The sequence below is a fragment of the Typha angustifolia genome, chromosome 4, assembly GCF_048772165.1.
Source record: "Typha angustifolia cultivar Huaian chromosome 4, ASM4877216v1, whole genome shotgun sequence".
In the NCBI taxonomy this organism is placed as follows: Eukaryota; Viridiplantae; Streptophyta; class Magnoliopsida; order Poales; family Typhaceae; genus Typha; species Typha angustifolia.
The window spans coordinates 2773046-2790462 of NC_133242.1; the positions used below are offsets into that span (position 1 = coordinate 2773046).

The 17417-nt window shown below is 36.5% G+C and overlaps 3 protein-coding genes across 6 annotated transcripts; 1 reads left to right on the top strand and 2 right to left on the bottom strand.

Annotated features, from left to right (window-relative positions):
• Window positions 1-7015: 7015 nt before the first annotated feature.
• LOC140759087 (G-type lectin S-receptor-like serine/threonine-protein kinase SD3-1) lies at window positions 7016-10063 on the bottom strand. Its single transcript, XM_073095559.1, has 3 exons — window positions 10043-10063; window positions 9791-9863; window positions 7016-9610 (listed from the first exon to the last, which is right to left on the bottom strand). The coding sequence occupies exons 1-3, from the start codon at window positions 10061-10063 to the stop codon at window positions 7398-7400; spliced, it is 2307 nt and encodes a 768-aa protein (XP_072951660.1). The 3' UTR covers window positions 7016-7397.
• An 803-nt stretch (window positions 10064-10866) lies between these two features.
• Window positions 10867-13624, bottom strand: LOC140759129 (uncharacterized). 4 transcript variants are annotated; one of them, XM_073095608.1, is made up of 3 exons: window positions 13517-13610; window positions 11831-11892; window positions 10867-11764 (listed from the first exon to the last, which is right to left on the bottom strand). In XM_073095608.1, exons 1-3 carry the CDS (start codon window positions 13528-13530, stop codon window positions 11136-11138), a joined length of 705 nt encoding a protein of 234 aa, XP_072951709.1. In that variant the 5' UTR covers window positions 13531-13610; the 3' UTR covers window positions 10867-11135. The 4 variants fall into 4 exon arrangements, with proteins under 4 accessions (XP_072951709.1, XP_072951710.1, XP_072951707.1 ...); XM_073095609.1 differs by lacking the exon at window positions 13517-13610 and adding an exon at window positions 13300-13347; XM_073095606.1 differs by having other exon boundaries at window positions 10867-11892; window positions 13517-13624.
• Window positions 13625-15694: 2070 nt separating this feature from the next.
• On the top strand, window positions 15695-17013 carry LOC140758970 (remorin 4.1-like). Its single transcript, XM_073095399.1, has 2 exons — window positions 15695-16398; window positions 16599-17013. Exons 1-2 carry the CDS (start codon window positions 15823-15825, stop codon window positions 16788-16790), a joined length of 768 nt encoding a protein of 255 aa, XP_072951500.1. The 5' UTR covers window positions 15695-15822; the 3' UTR covers window positions 16791-17013.
• Window positions 17014-17417: the final 404 nt, after the last annotated feature.

Genomic DNA, 17417 nt, shown 5'->3' on the forward strand with positions numbered 1-17417 from the left:
ACACTGTAAGAAGATATGGCCAGCGGATTGCCTGCAGAAATGGTTGCAGGAATGATCGTATAGAGAAGCCCCTACACGGCTACACATCACCCACTGAATGAATCCTAAAACGGTACATGCGCTGAAATCCCAATAGTAAAAATATATATAAATTTAAACTCTAATGCCAATATTTTTTCAAAGAAATCTTTTTGCCAAATTTATAATTTTTATCACACCAAATATCGGTTTTTCTTTTCTTTTTTTTGAGTTAATGGACAACTATATAAATTAAGAAGGTTTTTTTTAATAAATATAGATTAAATTGAGTGTAAATAAATTTGAATACATTATAACTCATTAATCACACGATCAAAAAAATTATTATCAAATTTAAAATATACATAATTAAAATATTAAATACGTACGATTGATACACTGACATGTATTTTATAACATATTCAAATCAACTTACACGAGATAAACTGATATTAAATTTCACTATTTCTAAACTTATATTAATATACTAACATACAAGTTAACGATAGAGTTCGGATTTTATAGGAATGTTAACGAGGAAAATGTATTAGCTTTTAATTAACTTATTAAGCATCTAAAAAGCTTTTCTACCTTACCGCGCACGCTACCATCATTTTCCTGCAGACAATAATGCAGACGATCCGCTGCCTAATGAAGCGGAATCCGAAGAAGAAGTAAAAAAAAAAGGGGGTAAAAGGATAACAGAAGACCAGACGTTGGGACCCAGACCTATTGAAAAGAGGTGGGTGGCTTGCTACAGTGTGGTCTGGGAGCGGGTGTCAAATTATGAGGTGGTTTTAAGAATTATCGTTAAAATATGTGACGGCGGATGCCACCGACACCTTTAACATCGGTTGTTGGATGCGAGGGGTAGTTCGGTCATTGTGACTGCCTTGACGTGTTAACTACTGATCTCGACATAAGATGGGCACAAAAACTAATTGGTGCAAACCGGTAGGGGTTAAGATGGGATTAATTAATTTTAATAGCAAGATGATCTGGTTCTAATTTAAATCATTATATAATTGAGTAGTTGAATCCATATAATAATATAATAAAAGGAGTTAGTTTTTTTTTTTAACTCAAATAAACGGGTCAAATTTCTTACAAAAAATATTGTAATAAATTTGTTTACATATACAATGTGAAATAAATAAATAAATAAAATATCGATATAGTAGAGAAAATTAGAGAAAAAAATGTCTTCCAGGATATAGAAGAAGGAGATTTAATAAATAAAAATTAATGGTATATATTTTGTTTTTCTCATGCATTTGATGATTATAAGACATTTGATCAGTTGAGATGTTCCCTTCATGACCAAGATGGCAATCTCTGGATGATAGAAGAAGAATTACTAGAGAAATATTAAAAGGGTTTAGTTTCACACTGTAGATGTTATTGTTAGGGAGGGACTGGAAAATAAAATATAATAATAGAGGGGGGGTATCCAATGGGTGCTGTTATCATTTTTTTTTAATATTGGAATCCAGCTCAGTATCTCCTGACTCATGTGCACAATTTGACTTGGTATTTGATTTTGTAACGTGTGGTTTAGAAGTGCAAATTAAGCAGAATAGTTTTATTTTTTGAAAATTAATATTTTATTTTTTATTTTTTTAAGGAGAAAAATAAGTTTTGTATTAATGAACCACCGCAGTTATAAAAAGTGCTAAGTATATTAGCGGCTAAAAGTTGTATACAAAGTGGGTCCCAAGAAACTCGGTATCGTATACATTCGAAACTCTCTAATAGCTCTGCTGTAATTAAGTTTGAATTAAAATTATTTTAATTCGAGCATATTTTGAACTCGAGTTAAGCTCGAATTTAAAAAAGCTGCTCATTTAGTAATTTTAAGTTTTATCAATTATTTTCGAGTCTAAACAAAATTAAAATGATTTATGCTTAAATCAAACTTAAAATAAAATATAATTTAACTATAAAGAGAGAGAAACCTAGCCATTCTAATAGCTCATATTGCTCATATTATATATATACATCGAGCCTCACCAAGCCAACTTGATCGAGCCGGCTTGAGATCAAGCTTGGGTCGAATTTTTTTAATTTCAAACCTAAATTTTAAGATTAAGCTCAGCTCAACTTATTTTCGAACAAAGCTCAAGGCTGCTCGATTATTTTAACAACCCTAAACACCGTGAGATAGATGGGGAAAAAAAGTTACACGTAAAAAACCATCATTTCTGCCATAAGAGAGGATACGAGAAGCAATCAAAATGGCAGCCAATCAAAATGGCAGCCAACCAAAATGGAGGGAATTCATATGCACAGGTATGGGAGACGTTGGAGTAAAGCTTCCATGATTTTAGTTGCTCTTCACAATGGTAGCAATGGTTGTTATTAATATTTCTCAATTAAATAATGTTGAGTATATTTAGTTCTTTTATTTGTTTATGCGTCATGACAATACTAAATATATTTGAGAAACCAACATAGACGAATAATTTAATCGCTAATCTCACGAAGAACATTATAATTCTATGATTAAAAGATAACTAAACAATAAGATATACCATTCCATCACGCCATGCCAATATATATATATATGTATATAAAGTATTTGTAGGCTTAAATAATGAGGTGGTTGAGGAAATAATGTAGTCTTCCTTGGGTGTCGGTAGTGTCAATGATGTAAATTTTATTTATTTATTTATATTCTTATTTACCAAATTGTACCTTGTTTCTAGTTTACTACTACTTTCTATCTATCACATATTTTATATCTAATTATAGGTCTATATTCTATTTTTAAAGTGATTCCTAATACAAGGTATTAATATTAATCGAGATTAGGTTTTGGAGTGCAAGTGCCACCCTGATATATAAATAGGGAGAAATTTTGATCTTTTAATAGCACAATGCTAAACATGCTTATATATTAATAATTTAATCCTAACTATATGGAAGTAGGAAATGATGCTGCATTATTTTTAATTTTTTCACAACTTATTTTTAATTTCATCACAAATTAGATTTCAACCCGCTAATAAGCAATAAGAAGGTATTGAAACTCAATGTTTTTACTATTTCAAATATGCTCGTCAAATATTTAAAAGTGTGTTATAAATTTATTTATTGGATTATGTGATCTTTTAGTCGTCGTGAATGTAATATGAGATGATTTATACACGTATGCAAAAATTGTTATATAAGTTAGTGATTTTATTTAATATAGATCGCCTTTTCTATGTACGAAGAAAAAATATATATACAAATTGATGAATGGATAAGTGATTTACACAATAAGCTTTTATTTACTATAAGCATCAAGCATCAAGCATCATTCAAAGCTAGTAATTTTGTTCAACAAAATCATTATCTCTAAAAGAAATTTAACGAGCATTCATATATAGCACCCACATAAATTAGAAGTCACCTGGTATCCGGTACTCCGTATCCGAAAATTACCCGTATCCGTTTACTTTAATTAGGATATGGTTTTAAATTTTGCTATCCGTATCTGAATTCGTATCCGGTACTCCGGACTAATAATATGGATCCGGATATAGGTTGAGCACTATCCGATCTGTATTCGATCCGTTTTCACCCCTACTTAAGATCCATAACCTAAATCCTTATTTTGGGCTGGGCCTCATGGTAAATAGGATGTTATTTGCATCATGGGCTTCACATAATATCCTCTTTCTAGGGGAGTAGCCCACAAAACCCTAAAACTTACTCTCTGTTCCTCTCTCTTCTAATGACTCCATATCTTCTAAAAGATCACACAAAATTTTACAGAGAAATTTATTTAAAACACTATAACTTTTACTTCTATTATTATTCGCACATTATAAATATTTATTATTCGACTCCTGCATTTTCCTTTTAATACCCAATATAAGTTAAGTTTACCGTAAGAGCAACTATTATAATAAATGATATTATATTATTTTAAAAAATAAAATTAAAGTATCTATAATACCTCTCGTTTTACTTTAACCTAAAATGACTTATTCAAGAGTGTTAATGTTATTTTACCCTGGTAAGAAACCTAATGAGATTGATAAATATTAATACATGTAGGTTATGCATAATAATAAAGGTAAAAGATAGAGTGTTTTAAATACATTTTTTGATATTTATATTTTACACCCTACCCTTACCCTTGTGCTCACTTACAATTTACAGTTCGAGCCCCATATTTTGGGCTTTATCCTAAAAAAATAACTAAGTTGAAATTCCCTTAAAGAAATTATAAAAAGGTCCTTTTGAAAAAAAAAATTACACTATCACTATTTTTCATATACACCCCATAATTGTTTTTATTATCCACAAAGATCTTTTTAACTAAAAAAAAGTATCCAAATAAACCCCTTGACCAAAAAAAAACGAAGGAATAACTATATATACTCTCTGATCTTTGAATAAAGTTTAGAAAAAATTATAGAAAATAATGATATTTCAGAGGGGCTAAGTGTAATTAATCCTTTGAAAATCAAATTTGTCTTCCATGGAATATTCTATTTTTGGATATCTCCGTCAGATAGGATTTTCTTTTTCAGAATAAAACCCAAATCATGCGTGTCGGCATGTAAATACTGGAAATATAGGGTCTGAATCATAAATTGGTAAAAATATAATAGGGTCTAGAATATTCTATTGAACTAGAACCTTTGTCGAAGAGGCAACAAAGACAAATTTCATGAAATCCTACAATGTAGGCATTTGACCTAACCTTCTTACTTTATTATACCCAATTAAAAAATAAATACAAACAGATCCCTACTAGTGGGGCAAATTGTTAACTGCGTCACTGGCCAATCTTGAAGGCATCTTGCTGCTTTAATGCCTTTGTTCAAGCCTATTATACTGGCATAGGTCTCTCTAATGTCATTTGAGCATCAAGCATTAAAATTTAAGGAAAATTATTAAGGAACATATCAAATATATTTTACTTTTAATATTATTAACAACTCATCGTATGAGTATTTATCATTCGACTTCTGTGTTTTATTTTTGTCGCACCAAAATTGCTATTTGTTCTTTTCTTCTAAGATATCCGTTAACGATCTTTATATATAAGAGTGTTTTTGAAGTAATAAGAACAGTAAACTCACTAACAACATGCCCTAATATTTCTTCCCAGAACTTATTTCACACATGAAAACCATCATTTTTGTACCATTGGAGTTGAGTTGGTAGTTACATTGTTCTGTTTCTGATCAAAGACAGCTTCTGAGAGGAGAGATTAATCATTAGGAATAGTGTGATGGACAAAGATTAAGACTCACCACCAAGATAGATGCTAGTCCAAAAGGCTTTGCATGATCAGTGCTTTTTATTGATCTGCTTAACTTAAATAGAGAGGCATATCATAAAGCAGAGGGTCCACCCAAATGGGGTTAGGAATTTTGTACAACTTAGCTTGTCATATCTGCTCCTTGAAATGATTCAAAGAGTTTTAATTAGCACTGAGGTCACCAAGAGCATCCCTTTGCATTCATTCATGCATATTAGTAGTCTATCTGCCATTTTTTAATGCAGATTCATATGTAGTGATGGATGCATGGATCCATAGGTAAGTGATTATAAGTGACTAACTAACATAAAGCTCAGATAGATCCATTAGAGTTCTGGTAAATACTCAACTTTCCAACCTACTTGGCCTTTGTTCTTAGATTTTTCTCCTTTTCCTTATGTCTGAGCATCTATGGTAGTTTGGACTGTCAATAATGTACGCAGCAAGGTCGAAAGATTTTGATAGTGAAATCCTACCAGAAATCCTATCATTTTCTATGAAAACCTAGAGCCAGAGTACCAAAATCATTGAAGACTTGATGCTGAGAGGTTAGGAGTTGGTTCGTTGTTTAAATAACAACCTTATCTAAAGAAAAAGAAAAATTAAACTATTTCTTTTTCCAAGTACTTTAAATTATGGTGAATCGGCCATAGCAAAATAATCTCATACTGAGTCTTAACTTGTTCCCAGTATATTTCACTCTCCAAGTTGTTGCAAACCAGACTCAGAGGCTGTCCCTTGATGTTAGCTTGTTCAAAAATATGTCCAAATGCTCCTGCATATTGATGGTTGAGAAGTAGGTGATGTGTCATTTCAAGTTGATGATAACATAATTTCCTGATCATCTTAGTCGTTTCTCACTTGAACACAATACTAATTGTAGCTACCTGAACAAGTAGTTCTTGGTTATCCATCTTGTTTCATTCTTTTTGAACTCTTTCGGAGATGTCGATCTCGTTGTGTTAGGTGTAAAATGTCGGTAAAATAACTATATGCACATGTTTGCTTATTCCTTCTGCTAGATTTCAAACACACGATGTTTAACAAATCTGATTTAGCCAATGTTAAAACAAAAACACTAAGCTACATGCATTTCAACTTATTTACGGGACACAAGAGCGTAATACTTCATAGGAATACTTTCCTGATAATAGGTACGAGTAAATGTAAAAGATCACAAAAGAAAAAAATAATGGAGATATCTCAGACATTAAGAGCTGATAAAAAAATTAGTGTGATAGGACATACCTCTCTTGATTAGAACAGCTACTTACAATAGTTCATCCTGCATTCACAGCATCAAAGTATCAAATTTGTCTGCAGATGCATGTTACAACTTAAACTTTAATAAGGGAGAGAGAGAGAGATTGAAAGATCAGATGATGATGATACAAAAAATATAGTCAGTTCTGCCTCTTGAACTAGTGCATAGGAAATGATAAATTAGTAAGCCGTTTTTATGAACATATATGGAAAAGTCCTAAACAACTTGTACCAAGAGTACTAAACAAAATAACACTATTAATAATAAAATGGTAAACCCGCACAAGAGAATTTAGATATGCCGTTAGTAAACTTCATTGAGAAAGACAAGAAGAAGAGCTCAAGATATGAACCTGAATACGTGATATTGACCAAATTCCTGCAAATATGATAGCTGCTGATAAGGATATTATCAAGAAAATTAAGTTAGATGTTTAAAGGAATTCTGAGAAAAAAGAAGCCAAACTGAACAAATTAGCCAATCTGAAAACTTTATTATTAAGATGTCATGGTATACATAGAACTTCAAAAGTCAGAAGCAACAAAGTATATTACAAAAATACTCCCGTGTATTCACAGTTAGCTGCTCAGAAGTTACTGTGCTGAATCTGACATAACCTTATCGATCACTATTACATGAACACTATTATCAACCACCGGGTCTTCGTTTCCATCGATTTTTTTCTTTTACAAAAATAAAGCAGTTTTAGCTTCTAAGATAAAGAATCCTAATCACAAGCTATGGATTCTAAGAGCAGTTAAAATGAAGCTCTCATTTCTGAGTTATGGATTCCATTTCTGCCACAACAACTGAAATATAAAATAAGGATAGGATATATTTTATATGTGATTTCCCTCAGGGATCCAAGGAAGGGTACAGAGGTGGCGGCGGATCAACGGATAGAGTGCCTTCTAAGACCTTCAGTACTTCCCCCATTGAGGGTCTTCGTTGTGTATCAGTTTGAAGACACCAAAATGATATCCTCAACATTCGTTCCACCTCTTCTCCATCAAATTTTCCTCCAATCCTTGAATCCACCACCCTCAAACCATGTCCTTCCACCCACTCTGTATAAGCCCAGCTAAATAGATCAGCCTGATCCTGGCATCCAGTTACCATTGTCAAAATCATCTCCCCAAACATGGCCACATCAACTTCAGCCCCTTCGCCAGTTGGGCTTGTCTTTCCACCAAACCTTGTCAGACCAAAGTAACTGACCTTTGCTTCTAGTTCTTCATCCAAAAGCACATTCTCCCATCTTAAGTTCCCATGGCAAACAAACTCTCTACAGCCAGAGTGCAAATAAGAAATTGCTTTTGCCACTCCAATGCATATCTCCATCCGTTTTTTCCATGTAAACCTCTTGCTAAGCTTTGGTTCTTTAATCCATCTATCAACTGAAGCATTTTTATGAAACTCATACACCAAAAACCTTTGACTAGAGTTGCAACAGTAACCCTCCAACTTGACTAAATTCTTGTGGTGAATGCATCCTAAAACTCCAACCCAAGACCTGAACTGCTTCTCATCTAAATTTTCCCCATTCTCTGTAACAAGATTCAACTCCTTTACCACAACAACCTGGTTTGTACGGAGCACACCTTTGAATAGATTCTGTCCAAGCTGGTGCTTGAAGTTACTGGTTATATCCTTCAGTTCAGAATATGATAATGCAACTAAACCAACTGAACATTGAAATGGACATTTTGCAGTTCTTGTGCGCCTAATTCTTCTTCTTTTCTTTATGAAATAAAGGAATATAATAAGTTGGATCATCAGAATTGCAACAAGGGTGCCAGAAGCTGGCCCAAAGATAGATATTATGTAGAATATATTTGACCTTCTATGTAAAGGAGCAGAAGAAGGGGAAGATGGAGGATGGACCTTTACAGGAAGTGCAACAGCAACTGGATCTAAACAGATCTTCACAAAAGACACTGATGATAAGGAGGGTTGCTCATGACCAGTTATGAACCGGGTCTTCTTAATTCGACACTGAGCTTCACCATCATTGGTTACAGTAACTGCAGTACACTTAGGGTCTTGCAGACATGAACTCCTGCACTTCTCAGCACTGGACTGAATCAAAGAATCTTCCGGTGGATAAATTCCATATAAGAATGTATGCTTAAGCATAAGCATAGATGTTCCAGATTTGCAATCGTCATTGTATGGAGCCAAACAGTTATAGCTTGTGTTGGGGCTTGATCCAAAAGGACATTTGCAAGTGGTATTACCAGATGAGGTGAGCATACAAACTCCAGAAGAGCCACAAGTGGCAAATACATCACATTGGTTAGCTACAGCTTGCCATGCCCGTCTCCATGATTTGGAAGATTTAGCCCATGAATACATCCGGAGATTCCCATCTGAATCCATTCTAAGAAACCGGAATCTGACATTAGAATCTTTATGATCGTCACCATACACTGACCATACTTGCCTTGACATAGCATCAAGAAGTTGAAATGATCCTTCTTTTGTAAATACAGCAGAAATTATCGGCAGCACTGAAGCTACTTCAGTCCTCCAGTAAGTGACATTATTCTCCCACCTAAGTTTCAGCTGGCCAAAAGTATCCATAGTGAGACTATAGCAACTCGAGACTGAATTCCCATTGGCAGATCGAAGGGACTGCAACGACGTTAAGTTCTGACCTGGGAGAAGTGTATCAGATGGAGTCTTGAAGCTTTGCCAAACAATATCCTGGTCTTGACCGAAGAGAACAAAATTTCCATCATCAAGGAGACTAGCAAAAGACACAGATGAGTTGCAAGTGTCGCTGCTCCAAACAACAACTCCTTTAGAAGAGTCAAAGAGAAGAAGCTCTCCAGAATCTGTAAGGTGAAGATATGACTTACACCCAACAGATATTCCAGCACCTGCAACCCAAACCAGAGCTTGCTCGTTCGAGGGGATTAAGCCCGAATTGAAACGAATTCCAGTGCTATATTGGTAAGGCCGATCAGAATTATTGAAGAACCCTAATGCAAAATTCCCATTTGAGGATGTCCACCATTCATGTTTTTCCACCAGGAGCTTGGAACCTAGCGGAATCTGAAAAGCTTCTACGTGAACGAAGTAGATGGAAATAACCATGAGAAAGAACCAATACAATCTTGCTTCAAACATCTTGACATACTAGGAGGAGGTTGGAGTGAGAACAGTCTCCTATACCACAAAGTTCAATACTTTGAAGGCAAAGCCTAGAGAAGAGAATTAAAAGAAATGCTGTGAACTCAATTTACCTTTTGGGCTGGTTTCTTGGCTTTTGGACCAAAACTTTTTGGCAAAAAGATTAACTTGCAAAAGCTCCTTTACCTATTACTGCAAACAAATTCGGTCTACCTTTAGAAACCTACACAAAAAGTAACGGCATTCCACCTTAAAAGCAGCAAGCTTGAAGAGGAAGACCAGAGGAGGAAGGAAGTGAAACCCAACTCCAAGATTATGTCTTGAATCTTGAAATTACGAACTGGGTATGTTGTAAACTAGCAAACCTTCTTCCTCTTCAAGTCCATAACTTTTTCAAATCAAACCGTGGAATTCTAACGAAGAAGGTCAGTAAATAAGATGGTCAAAAGGCTTTTAGAGAAGAAACGAGAGAAAAAGAAAGGATTTGCACAAAGGAAATGGATAAAAGATCTCTACACTACTAAACATTGCACCAGAAAAGGAATTGACGGTCTGAAACGCTCAACTTTAAGAGATGGCAGGAAAAGTAGGCATAAAAATAAGAAGGAAAAAAAAATATGTAAATGAGGGGGTTATTCAATAACTCACGGTCGTGAAAGCGAAATGGCAACCGGGAGTTTGTACAGACAAAGGGAGTCAACAGTGAGTGATTAAATGTTCATGAAAACGGAAGTCTCGGAGAGCCAAACGGAAACGGAAATGGAAATGGAAATGGAAATGAAAAGATCTCAGAGTTAGGTAGGAAGTGGAGGTTAAAAGCGGAGAAGACGATAGATAAGAGAGAGAAACGCGTGAGTGACGGGGGTAAAAAGCAAAAGTGGCTTCGTATTCAAAGATTTCTATTTACAAGTGGCCGGTCTCAATGATTTCAAGCATCTAGACAGAGGAAAAATACCACTTTTTAATATATATGCTAGCTTATGCTGAAGGAATGTCTCGTGTGGACACCTACATGATACGATCCAAGCAATGATATATAAAACATCATATGTGTGGAAGATTTATGACAGTAGCTATTCATAGGATAAGAGATTTAGGGTGGTTGGGATAGACTTCTTTGGCCCTAAGTCCAAAGAATGTTCGAAATTCAATCCAAATTACTCAACTGCAAGTTCCATCATGGCTTGAAATACCAAATGCTCTGTTTCGAATTAACTTGCTGGGATAATAATACTACAAAGAGTACTGTGTGTGCAAACGAGGCAAGAAATAAGATACAGGTTTGCTTCTCAAATGGCAATCACAAAATAGAGAGCCATGGTAAGAATGCAATGCTAGATCAAATCGTACAATTGCTAGGCAAAGCTAATGTTGGTAAAACTAATCGAGTGAAAATATTTCAACATTACATTACAAAGCATAAAGTGGGTTCCTCTGCAACATAACAATTCATAATGTTCATCGTCCTTTCGAAATTGCTTCATCCATCTCCTTTGGATTCGAAGGAAACAACTCTATATAACGACTCCCAAGTGTCATTCTGTCCCTCCTCATGGCAGATTTCGAGTCCTCTGCACTAGCAAACTCTACATAAGCTTCTCCTGTTGACCTGCCGTCAGAGTTGAGAACAATATGAATGTGATCCTCTGAGAGCTCATAATCCTTGAAGAAATCAATGACATCATCTTTCCCAGCTGAATATGGTAGTCCCCTCATCCGCAGAATTCCTGTATGCTCGATGGTGTCATTTCCATCATCATTTGATCTAGCCCTTGGAGCACTTCTACTTGGGGAACCAACTTTCATATCGGAAACTTCATGTGCAATAGCGCCATAATATTCTTGTCTCTTACTCCTGAAAACCTCAATGTATCTCCGACCCATGTTTTGTTTATTTCTTTGAAGGGCGAAATCCACTTGTAGAGGATATGCCAGCACACAAAATGCTTCTCCTGTGAACCGACCACTTTTATGAACAAAAAGAATGTCGAGTATGTCTAAACCACGGAAGAAGTCAATAACATCAGCTTCTGTGCAGTCAAAAGGGAGGCCACGCAACCGGACAACTGGGAAAGGTGGAGGTTGGCCTGTATATCCATAGGAGGCATTATACATAAGACTTAATACTGGGGAAGCCCCAAAAAATGCCAAACCTGAATCAATGTGCTGCCTCTTGAACCCCATTTCCCGGTTATCACCACCATTCGAATATTTCCTGCCAAGCAGAGAGTTACAGAAGAATGAATAACACATAAATAACATTATTAATACTTTCAAATAGCTCGACCAGTTGTACAGACATATAGTGTGCACTTGGAGTAAGCTTATTAATGTTGAAGTAATAAAAAGGATTACAATCTTATTTGTGGTAGCCTATTTCGTGTTAAAATGGTATGCCAGGGAGTTCAAATTAAACTGTAGGCACAATAACTGACAGGACAAAAAGGCACTCTATCATGATTTCAGGACAGTGTACCTGTCTCTTGCCTTTTGAATAAATATACAAAAAGTGGTTATGAAATTTATCTTGTTATAGGAGACAATAGAGATAAATACACCTGTTTTTAGATAATGTTAATGCATGTTGCAAGCAAATGTAAGAGTTTAAAACATGATATTCAGTTTTTTATATTGATATTGAAGAGCTACAAGGCCAATAACACACTATTCTATTGCTCATAGTGAATAGCACAAGGATATTATACTGAAGACCAAGAGAGTCACAGTAGTTACTTAAATACTGAACCAAAGTGGTGCCTTCACTTTGGCAACAGATAATGAAGAGAAAAAAAGGCATGACAAAAAGGGTTGGTTTCTACTCCTTCCATGAAAAACAGAAAGAAGTCGAGTAACATAAAAGGAATCCTTGTAACAAGAAATATCATTGCAGGTTTAATGCACAAAGGGCTCTAAAGGTGTCAGGACGATCAATATTAGTAGATGTGGCTTTTCTTATCCATAGCTATATCCGACAAAGGTATATGGTCAATGAGAAGTAATCCGTTTCAGTAAACTACTTGGTCTTGGATAAAAATTGAAAGTATTCCAATTTCCACAGTATTCAACGAGGAAAAAAGACAAAGTATCTGATCTTATTGAACATATCGCATTAAGAATAAAGACCCTCCACCAAAAGACAGTAAGAGGAGTGCCAAAAATCAAATGGATAGGAACTTTTACTACCCAAGATGTTTGCTATCTATAGCTTATCAAACCCCGCAGATCAAGTCTAGGATGTTAAAAAGAATAAAAGATAGATGATTAAAGAAGATTACTGTGGAATGTGGACTACAAATATCTACTTAAGCTACAATACCATCGGTACTAATTACCAAATACACAAACTGTGCATGAATTACCAATGTGGTGGGAATCACCCAAAGATGTCAATCAACTAAGAAAAAGTAAGCTATTACTTCGGACAATCTGAAAAAGAAATGTAACCTGGAAAATCTGTAACTGTAATAATCAATATAACCAGCATCATGAATGACCACACTAGGGAATAATTCCAAAAATGAGACAACTTTGATGCAAGTGCTCTGTAAAAATAAACACAAATGTCGTAAAGTATGTTTCAACTAGAAAAAATCATAAAGATAAGATCTTGGATGGAACTAACGTTTTAGCTTCTAATCAATCTTCCTTTTCTCTTGATCCTTGTTCAATGCATGCCAAAAGAAATGAATGCACCCAACTAACTACACCAAGATTAGATCGAGAAATAAATCCTAAAAAGAAAGCCATACGAGCAATTGTATCGAATAATTTAAAACGAAGAAGAGATAAAGAAAGACCAACGAATGCATCAGAAATTCGCAAGAGCTTTATTCTATTACCTTTTCGGGAACATTGTTCTTCCCCAAATCCTCGAATTCCGCTCTCGCTCCGGGATCTTCCGGAGGGACGAGAAATAGAACTAGGGTTTACGAGGATACCGAACGAACCCGACCCGACCCGACCCGACCCGAGCCGCTAAAATGACGGGTGCGATAGAACTGTAGCCGTTTCAGACCAGATCCGCCAAAGCAAAGGATAGAGATCTTATTGGGCTTAGATCCAAATACTATAGCCCATTAATATTCTAACCCCTTTCCGATCGTCGCTTGATCTTAGAGTTGATCACCAAAGAATTACTGAAAATATATCTAAATATTAAACGACAATTTGACTGGGAAATAAATAAAACAAAATCTACAGATTGTTATGCCATGTGAATCCTTCGCTTATTTGACACATAGGAGCTGCCAAAGCTCTTGCAAGGAATGCAACTTTGTGTTAATTTATCTTAATTTTTTATTATATTTAATTATATTATATATTAAATTTGAAGATATTCATTAGAAATAAAATTATAAAAAACTATATAAATTTTGTTATGGTCGGTATTAGTTTAGATAAATTAAAAAACTTATTCAATCATCTAAAATTTTATATTTAATAATATCTACATGTGATTTAATTAAATATGATGGCAAAAATGGTTTAAGTAATTTTAGACCTATAACTATAAGGGGCAAAAGTATAATTTCCCCTTTAAAGCCATAACTTTGTTGGTGATCACGAAAGGTACAAGTGGATTATCGATCATGTCTAATTCCCACAACCCAAAGAGCAGTCAATCCAGGTACAGCCCAGTTGAGCCCCCACCGTGAAAGCAACACACGAGGATCCCGCGTACACGTCATCACACCCCCACTAATATTACTTCCGCACACGTGTCAGCACTCCCAACTCCTCTCCATGAACAGCGAGACTGGTCATCACATCAAGAGGAAAGCTCCCTGTTAACCAAATAACTCGTGTTCCATCGCCATTGGATCTCCGCTAAACCCCCAAGCAGAGCATCCTTATCCCATGGAGTGAGTGGAAAAGGACTCGGCTTTAATCGCTTGTTATTACGTGAAGGAGGCTTTATTATACGTGGGATAATTTGGGTCTTAAATAATTAATTAAGGAGTTTAAAAAAAAATTAAGAAAAAAAAAAAGAGCCGTAGGCATCTTGGAGTGCCCTCTTTCGACAGGCATGGCGTCATGTCCCACCCCGCATGCATGGGGACCAGTCAAAGCTCCACGTGTCGGGCCGTGGGTGAGTGGATTTTTGCCGACAAACACGTGATCGCAGCGTGTAGTGGCGCTCCATGTCATGGTGGGGGTCGGAGATTTGCAGTTTGGTCCCTCAAATGTTGGAACTTTTTACAGTTTAGTGTTGCATCTTTTCGTCCCGGCGCGGTTACGACTTACGGCTAGTAGTCGACGCAAGACTAGTAGTACAATGAACAATGAAAGGAGTAGATTGGGTGTGGTGAATATTAATTACCTCTAATGAAGACCGATACGGTCAAGAATCGAAATCTATAGAGTTAAATACATTTTCTCCCAATAAATATATAATAAAAATATAGCTACAGAAATTATCATGCTCTTTCAGAATTGATATTTCATTAGTTAAATCCAAATAATAATAATTAAAATAGAATTTAGGTTCAAAAAAATATATATCTTAACCTTCCATAAATTATTCTTTGTCTCTACACTCTAAAGTTAAAAAGGAGAAAATACTTTAGTTATATATGTGTGTGTGTTTGTTAGCTTTAATAATATCTTTGTATAAATATTCAGTTAAAAAACTAATTCTAGTGATATTTTTAAAAGAACATATATTTTTTTAATAATTATGATATATATAGAAGAATGCAGTGGCATTTTGAAAGTTTAAAGCGGTAATTATGTAAAAAGAAAGGAGTCGGGATAAAAAATAGAGGGAGGCACGGTGATAGTAAGTTAGATCATCATAAGCACTTAACCCAGAATTCTAATATCCTCACACTGTTGTCCTTTTCTTAACTAAATTTCCAGAAAAGTTCTACCCTCATTGGTTGGATCACTGGAATATTGGGCCATGCACAGCCTCCAGCTAGTCCGCTATCAGAAATTTACATGAAAGGGGTCCACATGAAAGATTGACAACCATCGATTAATAGTTATAAAAAGATATCCTACTCCAAGTGCTCACTCCCCATATGCTTGCATAGTTATTTAAGAAAGTATTCGGTGCCACGCCTCTTTCCTCGGTAGATATTCCAATGGTTAATTTGATGAACAACAAACTTGATGCTCTTGTTAGCTGTTACTCTAGCTTGACATGTTGAATGATCAACGGCCGGCGAACACTGGAGATGACGACCTCGCGGATGACGCCGACTTCCGGGACATCCACGCGCTAACTTCGCCGCAGCCGTCTTCGTCGATCCGAGGCCGGAGAAGGGAGTCGTGGGAGGCCGGCAGCCACCGCTCATCGACGCTCTCTGTCGGGAGCGACGTGACCCTCGGCGAGCATTTCTCGACGATGAGTAGAGAGTTCAACGCCATGGTAGTCGCAGGATCGAACATGCAGAACGACGGAAACGGGAGCCTGAACGAGCCGTCCAGCCTTTCGAGGATCGGCGAGGAAGAATTGGAGGAAACAAATCCACTAGCGATAGTCCCGGATAACAACCCCATCCCTTCTCCCAGCCGCCCGCCGCCCGCGGAGCCTGCGGCGGACGAGGAGGTGTCGGTGCACCGGGTGAAGAAGGAGGAGGTGGAGTCGAAGATATCGGCGTGGCAGACCGCCGAGATCGCCAAGATCAACAACCGGTTCAAGCGCGACGACGTCGTCATCAACGGCTGGGAGAGCGAGAAGGTCGAGAAGGCCACCGCCTGGCTTAAGAAAATCGAGGTGCGTTCACTTTTCTTTACCCTTCTTTCCGACGGACCCAATCCAATCCGTCCTAAGTATTAGCAGCCGTAGTAAGACTCGCGATCGACAAAAATCTCAACCCACATGAATACTTACTTCAAAACGTTTTGTTTCTTTAAATTATTTGATATTAGATTCGTTATTATGATGAAATCAAGCGTTTTGTCATCTATCTTCAGAGGAAGTTGGACGAGCAGCGAGCCAAGGCGGTGGAGAAGGCGCAGAATGACCAGGTGAGGGCGCGCCGGAAGGCGGAGGAGAAACGGGCGTCGGCCGAGGCGAAGAGGGGGACGAAGGTGGCGAGGATTTTGGAGATGGCGAGCTTCATGCGTGCTGTGGGCAGAGCTCCCTCGAAGCGTTCCTTCTTTTAGCTACATGCTATTATAACAGGAAACCCTTGAGACTTTTAGTTAAGGAGTGTCCTCTTGTGGATTAATTGTTACTCAGCAGTAATCAAGAAGGAGAATGGAATATATATTTATATATATATAGAGAGAGAGAGAGAGAGAGAGAGCTTGTTGTAGTGGTTGGTATGTAATGTTTGTGAAAATTTATGTACTTGTGAACATGGTTGATGAGAGGAATTGCATTGGATTCTGGTGTTATGTGAGGGCGGAAGAGAGTGGCAATAATGCTAGAGAAAGGGGGGCACAGAGGAACAGAGAGGTGATTGAAGAGAGCAGGGGAGTAATGTTCGTTTGTAGTTATTGGGGATATCAGACACGGCATGTGAGGCCCGGTCACTCTTGCCCCTCGCTCCAGGTTAACGACTCAACATTAACTATCTTGGACAATCTGTTAATCCAAAAATAGGTCTCAAACTTAAATCCAATTTCACACCGTTAATTAATAAAAGTGATCAATAAATGTGTCATAACTTCAGCATTAATCATAAATGGTCGACCCTTTTAACAATTAACTCGAGATAATTGACTCCATTTATAGACAGATAGAGAGAGAGAGAGAAATAAAGGGAAAGAAAAAGTCTATTCCAAGAT